General features: G+C 43.1%; 1 protein-coding gene across 4 annotated transcripts in view; it reads right to left on the reverse strand.

Annotated features, from left to right (window-relative positions):
* SERGEF (secretion regulating guanine nucleotide exchange factor) overlaps positions 1-17,283 on the reverse strand; it is an 87,991-nt gene extending 70,708 nt beyond the window's left edge. For 2 of the 4 annotated variants that reach the window (XM_053392974.1, XM_053392965.1), the window contains exons 1-8: positions 17,190-17,283; positions 13,717-13,855; positions 12,749-12,904; positions 12,178-12,272; positions 11,876-11,936; positions 10,697-10,810; positions 8,681-8,743; positions 8,073-8,231 (exon numbers count right to left, since the gene is read on the reverse strand). In XM_053392974.1, coding sequence (XP_053248949.1) covers positions 8,073-8,231; positions 8,681-8,743; positions 10,697-10,810; positions 11,876-11,936; positions 12,178-12,272; positions 12,749-12,904; positions 13,717-13,855; positions 17,190-17,234 — 832 coding nt within the window. In that variant the 5' untranslated portion in view covers positions 17,235-17,283. Of the gene's footprint in view, positions 1-8,072; positions 8,232-8,680; positions 8,744-10,696; positions 10,811-11,875; positions 11,937-12,177; positions 12,273-12,748; positions 12,905-13,716; positions 13,856-16,021; positions 16,179-16,847; positions 17,105-17,189 lie in introns of those variants that run through there. The other 2 variants (XM_053392986.1, XM_053392995.1) reach the window with 2 other exon arrangements.
* Positions 17,284-18,952: the final 1,669 nt, after the last annotated feature.

Below are 18,952 nucleotides of genomic sequence, written 5' to 3' on the forward strand. Positions count from 1 at the left end.
AACAGCCACACTCTATCCCTTTCTGTGTATTTGAGCACTTGAACAAGTGGTAGCATTTGTTTATTAAATTGTAGGTTATCTCAAGCATCCTTCAATATCCTTAAAAAGGCATCTACATTTAGGTTAATAAGCAAGTTTCATAAAATTTAAAATTGATGAAGTTTATCAGACCCACTTACTAATTTAATTTGTGGACAGTCATTTTTACAAATCATATTAAAACACTTTTAATAATTGTTCTGTGGCTTTAGCCATCCCCTGGAGCTAGTTTTTAAAGCAGCACTGCAATAATTTACCATCACTTAAAATCTCAGCTATTGTAAGAGAAAAGCCAAGCACTGCTTGCCTTTGCAATCCACCATTGGCCAAATACCGCAGATCAAGACAGATCTATTGTCTGCTCTAAGCTGCTGACAGTAAGGTGGTAGGGAAATAAAAATATGTAGACATCAATGCTGCCCTCTAGAGGGTAGTTGCAGCACCACAAGCCAGATTTTCATTGTTCCAAACTTGGCCAAATTCCAACAAGCAATTAGACAATTTACCAGCACTGCTTTATCTAAAGAAGTTATGTAGTTAGCAATCCCTTATTGCTCCCTAAGGACCAGAAAGTCAAGAGAAGCCCCCTCCTTACACTGTGAAGTTTCCATCTTCAATTCATTCCTGTCCTCAATGCTCTCCCAACAAGCTCTTCTCCCTGTAATCCTTAGCCCTGGTTCTTCTCCTTTCATCAGATGTCGATGTTCATGTCTGTGTGCAGCTGAATGTCTCCAAAGGATGGCAAAGAGTTCATCATGCCCTAGAGTTCTGTGATTCAGTTGGGCCTCTTCCTACCTGTCAATGATTTGTTCAGTGTTTCCATAGCCATTCCAATTTTTATCTACTGGTACAACTAAAATAGAATAAAATATACAGATAAGAGATGTGCCAGAAAGGTTTGTATGTGATTGAACTGAACACACAATTTTCCTCCTTCTATTTTCACATCCACACACGGCTTGCGACATTACACAGTTTAGGCACCAGATGGCACTGGGCTTGGCTGTATCTGGGTGGTGGGAGGTTCCCTTTTGCTGTTCTTGTCTTAGGGAGAGAAAAATATGTAAGATTATTGCCTAACTTCCTAGTCAGACAATTGTCTAAGTCTTCCTTGACACTTGCCTTGAGACCTAAGGTAAAGGGACCCCTGACCATTAGGCCCAGTCGTGGCCGACTCTGGGGTTGCGGCGCTCATCTCGCTTTACTGGCCGAGGGAGCCGGCCAGCTTCCAGGTACAGCTTCCAGGTCATGTGGCCAGCATGACTAAGCCGCTTCTGGCGAACCAGAGCAGCGCACAGAAATGTCGTTTACCTTCCTGCCAGAGTGGTACCTATTTATCTACTTGCACTTTGACGTGCTTTCGAACTGCTAGGTTGGCAGGAGCAGCGACCGAGCAACAGGAGCTCACCGCGTTGTGGGGATTCGAACTGCTGACATTCTGATCGGCAAGTCCTATGCTCTGTGGTTTAACCCACAGCGCCACCGGCGTCCCTGCCTTGAGACCTACCCTGTGTTGAATTTTAGATCACAAGTTCCATAGGACATGGCTTGTCTTTGGTGCTACTTTATAAAACACCAAGCATGTTATGGGTGCTATTTATTATTATTAAGGAAAGCTTTTACTGTAGAAGAATAATAATGTAGTGGGTAAGCTGTGAACCACGACACTCAAGTTTGATATCTCACCTCTGCCTTGCCTAAAACACATATCAGACCATATCAGACCATGCCATCTTGTTGCTCATTTGATGGAGAACAGGAATATTATACATATTTTGAAGCAAGCAAAGAAGCTTTGCCTCCAGGCTGTTTAAAGTCAGTACTTTCATACTGCTAAAGTTTTTCACTGCCATAATTTTAATTTGTCAATCTCATGGCACTTCAAGTATGCACCAAGGTTTAATGTGATGTAATACGATGTAACATTTACAATTTAATTTGTGGGTTTTTCCCTGAGGGAGCCAAATGACAATCAAAATGAATAATATACTATAAATTCCTGATTCAGCGTAACTAGGTTTGACAAGGCCCATTGGGTCTGCAGTGATTGTCATAAACAGAAAATTTCAATCTCCTCAGTGAATTTCTTTGGACAATCTATTAAGCATTATCTAGAAAACCAAGCTGAAAAATATCATTTTTCAACTTATCTCTCTGCGGAAGCCTTTGTTCTCATAGCTGCCTCAGTCTCTACTGAAATAGTACCTCTCAGCCACTTTGTTTGGGACGGAATGAGAAGTGGAAAACCCATAGATCACCACCTGGTGTGGCTCAGTTGTGTGAGCAAGAAAGCATTGGCCAAGGCAGAACAAGTTCAAATCCACAAAAGAAATGAACGTACAATTCTATAAAGCATAATATCACACACATCTCTCTCTCTCTCTTTATATATATATATATATATATATATATATATATATATACACACACACACGTGCACACCACAATCATTTTCACGTTCTGTTTCAAAGAGATATATAAACATGAAGGGTGGGGATGAGGCATCTTGGCCGTCTGGCCTCCTGTTTAGAGTTCTGCACTTGAATCTGAGAGACCAGGATTTAAATTACCACTCAGAAGTGGGAAATTACAGGGTGTCAATGGGTAAGGCATTTTCTCTTTGTTCACCAGCTGTGGGAAAATGTGCCATAAAAGCAACTTGTTTATAGCAGGGCTTGGGAACTTATGGGCCTTCAAATATTATCAGATGCCAACTCCCATCAGCCCAGGTCAAAGTGGTCAATAATCAGGGACGATGGAAGTTGTAGTATGGTGACATCTGGCAACCCTAAATGTTCCGCACCTCTGAGCTTTACGGGGTTACTGGCGGGATTAATGTGGCCTGTAAAGAAATTAAGTAAAATAAGAATGGACAAAATAAAAGAATACAATCTTATGAGATTTTGGCTTGTATCAGAGGGGTGGGAAACTGTGACGGCCTTTGCCAACCCTGTGTCCTGATATTGTGGACTACAGCTTCCATCAGTCCCAGTCAGCATGGAAGGCACAAATTTAGCAAGGCTAATCTAGTTAGAGTCGTTGCATGAATCAAAGCCATTGTGCAGTAACTTCCTAATGATTCTGATTAGGTCTGCCTGCCCTTCAAATAAAGAACATAATAAAAACCCTGCTGGCTCAGGTCAGAATCCTGTTTCCAACAACAGCCAACCATATGCCTCTGAAAAGCCCACAAAAAGACATGGGAAATAGCAATGGTTGCCATACGTCTCAAACATATCTGTAATACCATAGTTGGTAGCAATGTCCAGGTAGAAATCAGAAAAACATAAATTTTTTATGCAAAACTAAAAAAAACACACCAGCTTAACAACTTTGCCCAGTCTGGGTCCTTCCCCTCAGTTAGCTGGCAACCCTAGTGCTTATTCATATGGCTAAGTGGTAATAGATAATACATCTGGGGGCTGGAAACTCACTACTGTATGGGGGTGCCAGTTGCTATGGACAGTGTATATCTATGTTTGTGTATGTATGCATTGCAGTGGGTTGGACTAGATGACCCTTGGGATCACTTCCAACTCTACAGTTCTATGAATCTATGATTCTATAAACCAACTCCATATTCTAAACACTCGGTTGTTATGTTCTCCACCACACAGTTGGAAGACTTTGCCCTAGACAGATGTCCTAAGAGCATTAACTACATCTGAGGTAGTCCCAATATTTTGATTTTCAGCACATTTGTCTGGATATTTGATATTTGTTAATATCAGTGAGTTCATTTCTCAATTAAGTGTGTTCAGAATCACGGAGTGACCCTGTCCTCAATTAAAATGAAGACAGGAGAACATGTTTTTCAACACAGAGCCCTCTACATTTTAACAATTTGGGGATAGTCACCCTAGATTATATACAAATTCCAAGGTTTAACTATATCTGTAAATGCATAAAACATTATTAAATATAGGGGGCATTTTTCATCAGATTAGCAACATTGGTTTCTATTGGATTCCAAACAATGAACAAATAGATAATGGCTCATTTGCATTTGTGATTCTCACAGTATCATGTGAGACATGACTCTCTTAAAAAGGAACATCTACATAGCTCCCAACTAAACCCCTGTTCTACTGACTGTTTTTATGGCAAGAATTAGAGTCTTATGGGAAGAGTAAGTGAATCTCCATGCCCCTTTAATATTCTGATCTTGACAGGGGATTCCAAGGGTACACTAGAGGGGATGGAAAACAAGAGAGAGAATATGTTAAAATCCAATATAAGAAATCATTAATATTCCTAAGAGCCTAGCCAAGGATGAGGTTGTTAATATAGCAGGAAGAACATTGTGCCATCTTTTACTGCTCTTCGGATGAATCATACTTAATGGATGCTCACAAGGCTTTTGTACAGCTCGTTTCCCAGTGTGTCAGGTAATGTCAATTATACAGCGGTTCCCCCCAGAACTGGACCTACTGAACATCTTCCAAGATCATAATGCCCACTCACATTATAAAGAGCCCATAACCCACCTACTCTCAGCAGCCAGAAACATTATAGCCAGACACTGGAGAGACCTGTCAGGAGTAAGCATGGACCAATGGTATCAAATAGTATGGGAAATAGCCTTACTAGAAAAACTAACCAATAAACTGAAACTGATACGGGGACCAATAGAAGATGCCTTCACCCCGGTATGGTTCCCCTTTATCACATCATAGCCCAACAAAACAACAAGAATCTGCCAACATCATACGAATCAATCTAGCTAACTTGATACAAAAATCCACCCACACACCCCACCTTCACACACATAAACAAATCTCACTACGCCAACCAAAGACAACCAACCACACCCTAAAGGTAAAGGGTAAAGGGACCCCTGAGCGTTAGGTCCAGTTGCAGACGACTCTGGGGTTGCGGCACTCATCTCGCTTTACTGGCCGAGGGAGCCGGTGTACAGCTTCCGGGTCACGTGGCCAGCATGACTAAGCCGCTTCTGGCGAACCAGAGCAGCGCATGGAAACATTGTGTACCTTTCCGCCGGAGCGGTACCTATTTATCTACTTGCACTTTGATGTGCTTTTGAACTGCTAGGTTGGCAGGAGCAGGGACAGAGCAACGGGAGCTCTCCCCGTCACGGGGATTCGAACCACCGACCTTCTGATCGGCAAGCCCTAGGCCAGAGGTTGGCAAACTAAGGCCCACGGGCCGGATATAGACCACCGGGCTCGTTAATCCAGCCCAGGAACCTTGCAGACCCTGCCACCCGCTCAGTCAGTCCCCACGCTAAACAGGCGTGGCATGGAGGCATCACCACGCAGATACTGACTTCTGTGACGTGGCACGGCTTCTGATTGGCTGCAGAAAGCTCCTGCAGCCAATCAAAAGCCACAGGTGACTCTGGGCTTCGCCGCTTCTTCCCACTTAGGCAGCCGAGTGGGAAGGAAGCAGCAGCGGCACGGAGGCTGCCTCCACCGCCCAGGCCAGCGGCATGGACTCTGCGCCCCGCTAAGATGGAGGACGCAGATGTTGCCAAAGAGGAGGTGGCATCAGCGGCTGCGACATAAGTGGCATCGGCGAGCAGGAGCCTTTCAGGAAGGGGGTGCTTTCAGGAGGGGGTGGGTCTAGCCCCCCACAAGGTCTGAGGGACAGTGAACCGGCCCCCTCCTGAAAAAGTTTGCTGACCGCTGCCCTAGGCTCTGTGGTTTAGACCACAGCGCCACCCACATCCTGATAACCACACCCGAGGCCAACCCTAACCTCTCTCACCACCAATGAAATATAACAAGTGAATAGTAAGAGAATCCGTACAAGTGACGCTGACACAAAACCCCAAATGTACACTAAGTAGAAGAATAGAAGCATAACCACCCAACCCCACCGCCCTCACTATGTCCCCCTTTTCCTCCCAACCTAATACTTCATGCATGATCTGTAGAAAGCGCAACTTGAAAAAAGAGACAATGCACGTATTTTTGTAAACTAAGAAATCGTTAACAAATAATAATAATAAAATTATGCAGCGGTTCCAGGGAGGTTTTACTAAAGGTTTATGGAGCTCTCTCCTCAATACAATACTAGGTTTGGTGGGGTTACTCTCAAGCAAGTATACAGATGGTATTGTCTTGCTGTTTTTAGTACAAAAGGCCAATATACCTACCAGGGCCAGCCCACCTAAAAGTAAAGGTAAAGCAGCTGTCTCGGGCAGCAGGATCCACAGGGGCAGCAGATGTGGTGTAGATCTTTATTCAGGACCAGCCCACCCATGAGGCAAGGAGAGGTGACTGCCTCAGGGGCTGGGCTCACCAGGGCAGCAAATACCAATGTAGATCATCCTCTTCCCCATTCTTCCTCCTGATGTCAATCTTCCCCTTACCCCTTCTTCCCTGACATGGAGGCCGGAGCAATTTTGGAGCCCAACCTGGCCTGAAGGAGCTGAAGGAGGAGCAGCTGCAGAGAGCTTGCTTCAGCCCTTCCCAACTAATAAGAGGTAATGCCTGAGTATACTTTCTTCCTCCTCCCCATCCATTTTCCTTTTCTAAATACATTTTAGACTGGAAGCCTATGGGGCTTCTGTATCGGCTGGGAGCCACCCAGAGCGGCTGGGGCAACCCAGTCAGATAGGCGGGGTACAAATAAGAAAACTGTTGTTGTTGATGATCGTTGTATGCCACTCTGGGAGTCTTTTTCAGCTGAACAGCAGGATAAAAATATTTAAAATAAATAATAAAAGATTTTTATTGTGCTATTTCCCCAGAGGCATGATGGTGCGTCGTTCCTCTGAGACTCTTTACAGCTCCCATTGGATTGTTACAGGAGGCAACAATGTAAGATAGAGAGTGTTCTCTCTCTCTCTCTCTCTCTCTCTCTCTCTCTCTCTCTCTCTGTGTGTGTGTGTGTGTGTGTGTGTGTGTGTGTGTGTGTGTGTTTAAAAAATAACCCTTCTGGGGAAGGAGCTTGTAAGTCTTTGGTTGTACCAAGAATTTCTTTACCCAATTTTACAGTAATTTGATTTGATAGTACATGACAAACGGATTAATGGATTTATTCGAGAGAACACCGAGATAAATAAACTTCCTTAATTAAAGCTGTCTTCGTTATCAGCCATACCAGTTTGTGGAAAGCACTTGTTCTGAACTGAGGATGACTCACCTTTTGTAAGGCTTAAGACTATCATTCTCTCTCCTGTTCTTCACCACCCTTCTGCTATATTTAGGACTGCCTTCAGTTCAGTCAACTTCTATGTTATCCTTATGTAACCTAATTTACATCGGCAGCATTACAGAGCCCAGCCTCATCATCATGAGAAATATAAACGATAAGCAGCAAGTTTCAGCTTTGGTTGCGCACTTCTGGAGTCCTTTTGACAATGCAGCCTGCAAGCACAGAGCACATGCGAAGAAGTGGCACCATGGCACCCTCATATACCCTCCTTGGCACTCATCAAGACTCCCTCTCAATTTTAATTTTTTAAAATTTAAATTAGGGGTGTATTTTTTTGCTGGTGGGGGTGTTTTGACTGAAACAGGCTACTATGTTGGGGAGGGAGTTTCCCTGGGCAACTGGTTCCTGGTCCTCAGAAGGATGCAAAGCTATTCAAACAGCAACTCATGCAACACACCTGCCATCTTCTTCCTTTCATATCCCAGGTACTACTTCTGAATTGGAGCTGGATTCACCTAGCCCAGTGCACTAGTGGAAGCCAGCATAAGGACTCCTGCCAGCTCAACAAGACCACTCCCTCCTCCCACAAATCTGCACTGGAGGGTCGGGAGAACTCCCAGAACAATGCATGGGGAAGAGGGAAATCGCCCTGTCTGTCAAGCAGAACAAGCAGAAATGCTTGCACTGGCAGAGCAACCATCAAATTGGGAACTTCAGCAATTTTGGGGAGGGGGAACCAACACAGTTCAGCCCTAAAGCCTAAATCACACATTTCCCACAGTTCTAGATGCTGGGTTTTGCCATACTATCCAAACAACTCAACCTGAAAGCACTTTTTTTAGAAACCATCCAAACATCGCTTTCGGTAAACCAAGTATTTTTATATGCAGCATCCACAGTTGATGTCCTACCTGTCTGCGCCACCATGTGCGTCCATCCATTCCAGACTCTTCTGACCTTTTCGCCCCCAAAATAGTGGGCTTCTATCTTCTGGGGTTTCAAAAGAAAATCATCTTTGCTCACTAACTGCTTGTGTCTGTTGCTCCCCCAAACATATAACTCTCCTTCATCTTAAAGAAGAAAAGGAACATATTTTAAAAAAGGAAGTTAAAGGACACAAAATTGTTGACTAAATGTCATTTTACAGTTGCACATCTGTCTAGTCTTTGAAACAGATGAACAAACATTCTAAGAAAAATAATGCACTCAGTTTTTTAAAGTGGCAACTCAGACTCTACAAGCACAAAAAGCATATATTTCTGTGTATACAACTAGAGAACTAGAGCTGCAACTTAATTCTCTATGCAATACATGTTGTATGTTCGAGGAGGGTCACAAGCCTGTTTTAAATGTGGCAGGAGCAGGAAGCATGTTATGAGGGCAGCTCGATTAAATCTGAACAAAAACGGGGACACACATCTTACAGGAAAGGGGATGAACTAGTCTCAGAGACAAAATACTTTTCATGGTTCAACAGACAGACTACAAAGCTACAGTCAACCAAACAAAAGAAACTCACCTGTGAGTGATGTGACATGATGTGACCCAGAAGTGATGCTCTTTACTTTGATGTTTTCTAGACCTAGGACAATAAGCCATTATTTTCTGTTAGCTGGAGAGGGATACTTCCTTTTAGAAAGGCCCTTTGCAATACAGAATGCCACACCACAACACACAGCTGCATAAGGGAGCTAACGAAAGCTGTTTCTGCAGGCTCTTTGGGAAGCTACTTGGGCCATGTCAGGTTACTACCTCCCCAACTAATTTTATAGATCAGAGCTCATCTATATGCATCTAAGATATTAAAGAAAAGAGAAGGGGGACCACTAACAAATGGGAGAACTTTCGACAACCATGGGGTAGTTAATTAGCTATCAGAGAAGAGTACAAGGCCACAAGGAGAGAACAACACTGCCAAGAGGAAAGAGAGATAGGTGAGGATGAGCTAAGGAACAAATTGTTACTGTGCAGAGCCTAATAATGTAAACAGACCTAAAATACATTTTGATTTGGCTTATTATTCTGCACTCCACAAAACGGGAAAGGGTTGCAAGTTTTGCAAGTTTTTTGGGTACTGGCTTTTAACTGGTGCATTCAGCAGCTGCAAGCCACAATAGGACAGTGGATAGTTCAACCTGCTAACAGCAATCAGTGCCAACGAGGCAGGGAAGGGATCGTAATGCTTAAAACATTCCTAACAGAAGGTATATTGTTCCTGAGCATACAACTGGCTCCCATTGCCTGCTTGGCCAAATGACCAGAACTCCAGTTCCTGGGCAGAAGGAATAACCTCTCGAAGTGCCATCTGTGTGTTTATTACAGTGGTACCTCTGGTTACAAATGCTTCTGGTTACGCATACTGCAGGTTACAAGCTCTGCTAACCTGAAAGTAGCTGCTGCTGGTTACGAACTTTGCCCTGGGATGAGAGCAGAAATTGCACACTAGAGGCACACGCGCACAGCGGGAGCCACCAATAGCGAAAGCGTGCCTCAGGATAAGAACGGTTTCCAGTTACAAACAGATCTCCGGAACGGATTCAGTTCATAACCAGAGGTACCACTGTATATCAATTTCACCAGCTCCGCCTGATAACAAGAGTTTTCAAACAATGTTATTTGACAAAAGAGATTTGTGATGTAAACATCTTAACATAACACTGCAAAGTACATGAGAAACTGTCAGACCAATTCCCAGCGTTAACATATTTTATTTTAACTGCTGTAAGAATAAATCCATATTCCCAGTTTTCTCTTCTTGAGACAAGGACAAATATGTGTTTTGTATCTTGTTCCTGACAAAGGCGAACCTGAAGGCCAGGATAGGGTGCAAACTATCTATTTCTTCATTCACCATTTGTTTCCCACGGTTTCTCTTTTCCCTCCATTTCTCTCCTTTCTCCCTCTGACTGAGGCCCTCCGGGGGAAAACTTCTGACAAATCCAACTGGGAAGGAACTGTACTTATACAGATTGCAACATACTTCTCTTCTCCAGAAAAGAAAGCAAATAAATTGAGATGGAAAGTTTGTTTCCTAGTGGATTCTTCTTGGATCATGTTGCACAAGTTTTATGCCAACGACAGTAGGTTCCAGTTAGTTTCCAGGACCAATTCAAGGTGCTGATGCTTACTGATAAAAGCTTATATGGCAAGAAGCATTGCAACAATAATAATAAAGGACAGTTCAGGATCAACATCCAAAAGTTCACCATTAAAACACTACATCTGACTCTCTCTGTGCTGGGCATTCTCTGGGCTGAGTGATGTGTTCTGCAAAAGACAGAGTCTCAGGTGCCAAGTATATGGCTGGGGTTTGTGTTTGGGCTGATTGGGAATGGAATCAGAGAGTGCTAAGGGAATGCGATACATGCTATTACAGCAACAACAGAGCAGCATCTGAGGACTTAGGAGTGGAGTGATCAGTATCATTGGGTATAGCCACAAATAACGGCTGGCTACTAAGGCAAGCCAAAATTTGTGGACCCCTTGCTTGCACATGACATACTTGATCCATACCTTAAATATTAAGATAACAAACCTGTTACTTTGCAAGGCTCTTTAGCCCTCCAAAAAGATGGAACCATCTGTCCTTGGCACGCCCGCTTCACCTGAGATGCCATGCCAACTCCCCACTGGAAAACTGAGCCATTTTCTTTTCAGCATGTACACGCAAAAGGAAAATGAAATATTCATGTTAAAGGATATTCCCCCGCTAAAAGACATTGGGTGGGGGGTGTTGCTATTTTTACTAATGCAAATATTAACCTGGAAAATGTTCACACATAAATTCTAGAACAACAAAACAATCTAGCAGGAGAAATTCTCAACGCCCCAAATAACAGTACGCTAGGTCCGAGACAACTTCATGCATCTTGTTTTTAAGGTGTACACTAATATATTAAGCAGATACCTCATGTAATAAATGAATATGACCAATGTTTATTAAACACATAGACGGAGCTGCGATTAGCTGCAGCTTCCTGGAGATTTGGTAGCAGGTTCAGGTTTGCCTCTCTATAATTTGTGAAACGGTTGTAAGTTTCTCAAGAGTCCAGGAAATAATGTCATAAACCACAGGAGAAACTTGCATGGAATTTGCTGACAGGCCATTTGCACTTATTTGGTAATTATGACAAAGCTCTGCCAGTTGAAGATTCTCTCTGTGACTGTGCCTTATCAATCACTCCTTAAGTGATGATGACAAGCCCATGTACACTTATGACACTTATTGAAGCTATGTATACCAAGGTGACCTGCAAACCCAAGGGGCCCTCCTAATGCAGAGGTGGGGAACCTCAGGCCTGGGGACCAGATGTGGTCCTCTAGGCCTCTCTGTCTGGCTCTTGGGGGGAAACCCACAGCCAAATATGCACCACTACCTCAGACACTCTACTAGGGCTTGCATGGTGTCAGAAACTATGTCGCTATCAGGCCTTCCTAATTAATTTACAAACTACCATGAAATATCAACCCACCCTGATGAGGAACACTAGGGTAACAGCAAGTGATTATGAGCAGGCTTCTAAGGTATATGAGACTGAGGTATTAGCCTGTCAGTGAATAACTGGGGATGAAGTATTTTTAATTGCTTCACAGCTTCCTCTAAATCACATAACAATTAAAGCTGGGGATACAGACCCATCATTTGAGACAGTGTAACAGTTTTTATGTTGTTGCAACTTTTAGTAAGGAACTATGTACTGTATTAATAACTCACCAGTTACAGCTACTGCATGTCTGAGCCCAGCAGCAACATTCACTACTTTGTCCTGTATAGTCTATGGAACAAGGAAGGAAAAACATATTTACATTCTCTGTGACAACTCTACAATACAGAACAATATTTTTTAGCCATGCTATTGAAATTTTCAGAAGCGATTAATGAACGTGTAGTCCAGCATGCATGATACAAAGGAAACATCAAAAGCTGCTGATCCACAGTGAAGTGGCTTATGGAAGGAATCATCCTACAACTGGGCATAATGGTGAATTTAAAAGTTTGTGCTGATAGCACCTCACCTTAATTTTCTGTGGGACAGCATTTCCTCCTGAGGCATCAGGAACTCCGAGTTGCCCAAAAGAATGAGACCCACAAGATAACACCTGACCATTTCCTGCAAGATAGAACAGCACTGGAAATCTTCACATTTCTATTGTTTACCTCAAGGAGATACCTAGGGCACTGGAGTCCATTTCCCCACTAGTAAGAAACAGGTTCATTTTTATTAAAAGTCACATCTACGCCTCATTGATGGCGATGGAATAAGACTACTACTAACTTAAGACCCATTCACTTCCAAACTTCACTGGATCTAATCTTTGCTACACAGTGCCCTATGAAACTAAGGCCATGGGGCAAGTGCAAGGTCAAGGCTAACTGTCTTGGCTAACAGCTCGTTTTCTTAACCATTATGCTACAGCAGCACTCGACTGAATGCACAGTCTTCCATTTCCAAAAAGTCAACAATTTATAGCCTTGTGATTTTACATATAGCTCACTGTAAAGCTTTTGAACAGTTATGGAGACCCGGATAAAGCTTGGAGCTTTCACATCACGTAACACTTGTTTCTGCCTAGTTGCTAGATTTACCTGTAAGTATGATGGTAAAATCCCAGCCACAGGCAACCTGTACAACAGGACAACCAGACAGGGAAAGGCATAATGTAAAATGTTCCACATCTTCAGTATGACCAAGTCCCAACTGCCCATCTTTATTTTGGCCACATAAAAAGAGTTCTCCAGTGTCTGCAAAATGAACAAATACTATCAGGAACATATGCAAAATAAAAACATATGCATATTTTGACCCAATATTCACTGGCACTTTAAGGCCCAATAATTGTTATTTGTCCAGAAAACATGAGGGAGTGTTCATACTAACAATGCACAGTCCTCTCTTTCTCATTTAAAGAACTGTACTCCAGAAATGACTGAAGCACTAGGCTAGTGATGGGGAACCTGTGATGCTCCAGATGTTGTCGGGCTCCAAGTCACACCATCCGTTCACATGGTGAATGGAGCTTATAGGAGTCCAACAGCATCTGGAGGGGCACAGGTCCCTCATCCCGACACTAGGCAGTCCGAAGACAAAATGAATCACATTGGGGAACAACACTGAACACTACAGTTACGTCTCCAAGGCTTCAACTGGGGCCTTTCACTTTACAACTTAAACAGCACAAGCTCCGTGCTGAACAGCTAGGAGACCATCACAGATGCAGCCCCAGCACATGCAAAATCTGTTCCCAAAATAAGTCTCATGCAGATTTGTCCTAAATTAGCTCATTACCATTATTTGAGTCACTGAGTAGCTCATCAGCACCCTCCACACACACACACACACAAAAGAAATGATGAAGAACAGCAAAGCAGCAAAAATCCAAAAACCTTATCCACCATTTGATGACATAAAGAGCATTTCATCATCTCATTTTAAAGAAAGATGGAAAGAGAAATTTAAGCAACCATGAAGTCGTATATGGGTATCAACAACAGAGTTAAAAAATTAAGTCTTGCAAGTATACTATGGGCAGGAAACAGAAATGCCAGTTTCTTACCAGTAACAATTACAGAATGTCCTCCTCCTCCAGTAATACTTGTGATGTTCTTCTGACTGCAGGGCAATTCTTTAAGGGCCTGGGGCAGGAGTACATCTTCTTTATGACCAAGACCCAGTTGTCCATAGCTGTTTGCTCCCTAAGGACATAAGAAAAGCCCTGCTGGATCAGAACAAAGGCCCATCTAGCCCAGCATCCTCTTCTCACAGGGGCCAACGAGTTTCGTATAGGAAGCGCAGAAGCAGGACCTGAGGACAGCAGCAGTCTCCATACTCCTGATTCCCAGCAATTGGTATGGAGGCATCCTGTCCCCGACAGGAGAGGTAGAACATAGCCATGATGGCATGATAGCTTTGTCCCCCATCAGTTTGTCTAAACATCTTTTAAAGCCATCCAGGTTGGTGATCATTGCTACATCCTGTGGGGATGAATTCCATATGTACTGCATGATAAAATACTTCATTTTGTTTGTCCTGAATCTTCTAACATTCAGCTTCATTAGATGGCCTCGAGTTCTAGTATGAGAGAAGGAGAAAAAAATCTCCCTATCTACTTTCTCCACGTCATGCAGATTCTGGTCTGCACATTGTTGCATTGAAAGGAAATCCTTCAAAGTTTAATGGTATGAGCAGTGGCAGTACTGAGACCAAACCACTCTTTTAAAAAAAAATCAATAATAAGGATGAAAAAGTAATTAAGTGAAATTATACATGGAAGGAGACTTGCCTGAAGCAATTCTAACTGTTGCACTATCCTGCAAAGGGTTTGACATAATCAGTCCAAGTGTAGCATCAGAAAGATTTTTTTTTACAGCAGTCATATATACTTCTGTCCTTTGCAGCTGAGGATTTTACAGTCTCCTGGACTCAGGAAGTCAATGGTGCAAATCAGTCTAGACCTTATTGTAACATAAGTCTCATTAGAACCACTAGCCCTTGGGCTTTCTCCCCAGGGAGAGAGCTCTATCTTTTAAGATTCTTGCCAATGGCACTTTTGAATGGCTAAGTATATGTGCATTTCATATTCAACTACCCCCCCCCCCCCAGTTGGAAGCATAAAACTGGCAGGCATCTGTTCGATCCGGCTGTTACTTGGAAGCAAGTCACATCAATTTCATTGAAAGGTACTTCTGAAAAATAATTTCAGGATCCAATACACATATATTTTACAACATCCATCCATTACCTTTACAATGAAATGTCATTATGTGTTATCCAGCAAGACAAATCTTGGCCACCTTAGGGCATTTCCATATGTCATCCTAATAAGTATTTCTGAAGTCATATAAATGCTGCTAATGAGATATAATTTGGAAATGGGAGGAACATATGCACATCCCAGCCATCTCAGGTTTTGCATATGTCTTCAGGGCCACCTTTTTTTTTTTTTTTTTTGAAGCTGATTTAAGCCTGTCTGCAAAGTTTCATATCTGATACAGAAAAACTGTTTAATAAGAACCACAAGTCTTAACAGCTTGCTTTGACATGTGGTTATAATCCTGGCTTTTTTTGCACATTGAGAAATATTTATGCTCTCTGAAACAGACTAGCTGCTCAAAGAGTAGAATAGAAGGCATTATATATCCTGTAATATTTAGCCTTATTGGACAGCTGTGGCATGTGTGCAAACATGAAGTTAAAGCTAAGGAGGCAATGCTCAAAACTCTTTACCATTTCAATTCAGTTTGCTCAGCTCCACCAGAATTATACCTAGGCATGTCACATGCATTACTTATAGTACAGTAATGGCATGGGGAGAAGACTTTAGGGCAGACACCCACTCAGCAGAATGAGGAGGACCCTGAAACACAAGGCTGGCTAGCCACATTTTTAAGTGAGATAATGCACATTGCCATCTGTTTATATTTCATCTGTCTGACAAGATCAAGGTGGCACATGGTCTTCCCCTTCACCATTTTATTTTAACAGCAACCCTGTAGATTAGGCTGTGAAATGGTGGCTAGATTCATGGCTAAGATTCATGGAGATTCAAAACTAACTCTCCCAGATCTTATTGGAATACTCGCCTAACAACTACACCAAGTGGGTAGGGACAGACAGCCGTGCTTAATTATTAAATTGGAGAATTTATCCATAAATCCACCTCCGATGACTTAGAAGCTCTGTTCTCCACAACGCATGGATATTAGCTAGGATTAGGGGACTCACATTCCCAGAGACATGCTGCTGTTTATACCTCGAATTTCTAAGGGCAAATAAAAATGGCCTCTACTGTGGCAGATGGACAGACACCAAGGCCTAGCAAAACATTTTAATCACTCCCCACAAGCCATGGGCAAAAGAACCAGGATGGGAGGGCCATGAAAATCAGAAGACACTTCCATCCCTGGGCAACAGGGAGCAGCATTGGCTTAAACACCTTACGGGGACCCAAGATTCACTTGAGTCATCTGAAGGGTCCTCCTCTCAGCAGGTGTGTTCTTCTTGGTGCTTGAGGGGTGTCTAAAGTGGATTTAAAACATAAACAAAGAGTTCCTAGTTCACGCTTGTGAGCAGTGGGCTCTGCTGTCTTCCCTGCAAGCAGAAGCTTATGCCTTTCGAAACAGGATGACTCAACAAGAGGCTTAGCTGTTCCAAGCGAGAGAATCTGGGATGCCTTATGTGCAGGACCACAGTTAGGTTTGACGAAGCCCTAAGCTACTGAAGGTAATGGGGCCCTTTATATGTCCAGCTGTCCTTTGTCAACAACAAATTGTCACTGTTTTTTGTGTTGAATATATGGTATCTGGTAATTTATGGACCTAATAGGTATCTAAAACCAGTGATATTTTAGGGAGCAGACTAGCAGGCGGGGCCCATTACTTACACCATAGGAGCCTACACAACTCAAAACACTGTTGCTGTAGGTAGGTTTTATTTTATTTCTTTTTTATCTTATATTTTGGAAATGTGCATCCCGGTTTTTTTTTCTTTAATTTTTTTTGGGGGCCCCAAGAGTGGGGCCCTAAGCTATAGCTTGTTCAGCTTATACGTAAATGCGGCACTGCATGTGCGCCTAAAACGGCAGAGCTGAAGCCATGGAGCTTCGCCTGTTGGTTTGCTGCCTGTCACGCGACCCTGTCACAGAGCCTGCTCCTATTTTAGTTTTATTAAAGTGGGAGGGGGGAACACCAAACAGCAAATCCGACTAGCGCCTTGCATATTTCGACGGGTCCTTTCAGAGACGGGGGTTTGCCAATAACATCCGTCAGGGCGGTGGAAGGGGAGAGGGAGGCTGGTGCGATGTGTGTGGGGAAACCATGTCAACAGCTCGATTCGAGCTCAAAGCAGCGCCGCCGGAGCCCGTGAAACTTATTTGCAGAGGACCAGCGCATTATCATCCCACCCGACCAGCAGTAAAGTGCAAAGAGCGGCCTCGCTCCGTTCTTCCTCCCTCCCCGCCCGCCCGCCCGCCACATATGCCCGTAGGGCGGCCGCTTCCGCCCTTTTCCTGGCGCCGCCACAGGCACTTACCCAAGAGAACAGCGCCTGGGTCGGCTCCTCGCGCACGGCGTCCATAACGTCGCAAAAGGGGAGGAGCCACTCCCGGAAGCAGCCATGGATCTCGCCTCAGGCCGCCCGCACTGACGTCAGAAGTGGGCATGGTTGGCGTTTCCCCGCACCTTTGCAGTCGGGCTCTGATTGGTGGAAGCGGAAATACCGCGCGCCTTTTTGGTTTGCCCTGCTCTCTCTGCATCTGCTCAGTGGCTAGCACTGGGGAGAGTTGTTGGGTTTGGAGTGTTGGGTCTTCCCTGTTATCTACGCCCAGCCTTCCCTGTTCTTACTTGGGGGGGGGGGAAATCACAGAATGGTAGAATTGGGAGAGTCCTTCAAGGATCATCTAGCCCAACCCCCTGCAATGAAGGAATCACAACTAAAGAATCCCTGGCAGATGACCATCCGACCTCTGTTGAAAAGCTCTCAGGGAAGGAGAGTCCACCACCTTCAGAGGAAGTCTCTTCCACTAGAGAAGCACTACTGTACTGAAATTTGCGTAAAACAAGTGCATACAAAAACGTATTATGGGAAATTACAGTCAAATGTATTTAGTAAACTTGGGACTGGTTAAAGCATGAAGGGGTAATTTCTGAATCCAGCAAGCGTTAAAATCTAATCAAGGATTCAAATTTCCGAAATAACCAGACTTAACTTTGTGGTGAGATGATGGGTCATTAAGGGAACAAAGGAAGTGGGTCTGTGCCAGACAGAAAATGAGTGGGCCCCCTCCCTCAAATCACTGATAGTTAAAAAGTCAAAGGCCAGAGTTGAGAGTTGTGTGGTGTGAGCAGGAAGAAAAGCTACAAGCTGGGAAGTGAGAGAGTCAAAAGTGATGTTTGATTTCTGTTTGAATCCAAGGATGCGGCTATGGGGAAACCAATGCCCTCTTAGGGTGTTAATGCTGTGAACCCCTCCATCTAGGCTCATGTTGTATATTTGTGTAAATAAACCATATCTCATAAAGACTACACATCTATGTACCTCATTCTGAAGGAAACACAAACCCTGTGTTAGCTCCTGGCACCCCTGCAATCTCATACTGCTCAGAGATTAGGGTAGTGTTATAACAACATTATCCCACTCACAATTTTATTGCCACCCAGCTTCAAGATTTTTCCAGGCCCCAACTAACAAATAACACAAAGCAGTGTGTTGCTTGAAGTTCATTTTTTAATTTGAAAATAGAAAAAAAATGGGGAGAAATATCATTTAGCTAAGCACTCTGGCTACTTAACAGTTCTAGCACCACAGTAAATTCACTGAAATTACTAACACAGATGACGAAGTTTACACATCCTAAAATTGAATATAAATATTTAAGTATCCTGAAAATATATCTACTTAGATTTTAAGTGAATTCTTGGATCCATCAAGGTCAATTGCAAAACTACAACCGGCTTCAAAGTTTTTTTTTAAATCCAAGTCTTAGAGTTTAAGGTGCAAATACTCATTTAATAGTACAATGTTTTCTCTTGCATTACAAACATAACACAGACCCAAAAATGTCTAATAAAAAAGCACAGACATGGCATAATCCAGTTTATTTCGAGAAATGCTACTCTTTGTAGAAGCCCAGAAAATCTAATCTGTTACTTCCAGTTGTTTCAACTGCAATGATTTTATTTAAGTTTCAGATTTCTAAAAACCAATTCTAAGTTAAGACAAAAGTAAGGATTATCTAAATATGAAGGCATATGCAGTTCAGAAGTAATTCCAATGAGCCTCTGTCTCCTGACATC

Source organism: Podarcis raffonei, chromosome 1 (genome assembly GCF_027172205.1).
Source record: "Podarcis raffonei isolate rPodRaf1 chromosome 1, rPodRaf1.pri, whole genome shotgun sequence".
In the NCBI taxonomy this organism is placed as follows: domain Eukaryota; kingdom Metazoa; phylum Chordata; class Lepidosauria; order Squamata; family Lacertidae; genus Podarcis; species Podarcis raffonei.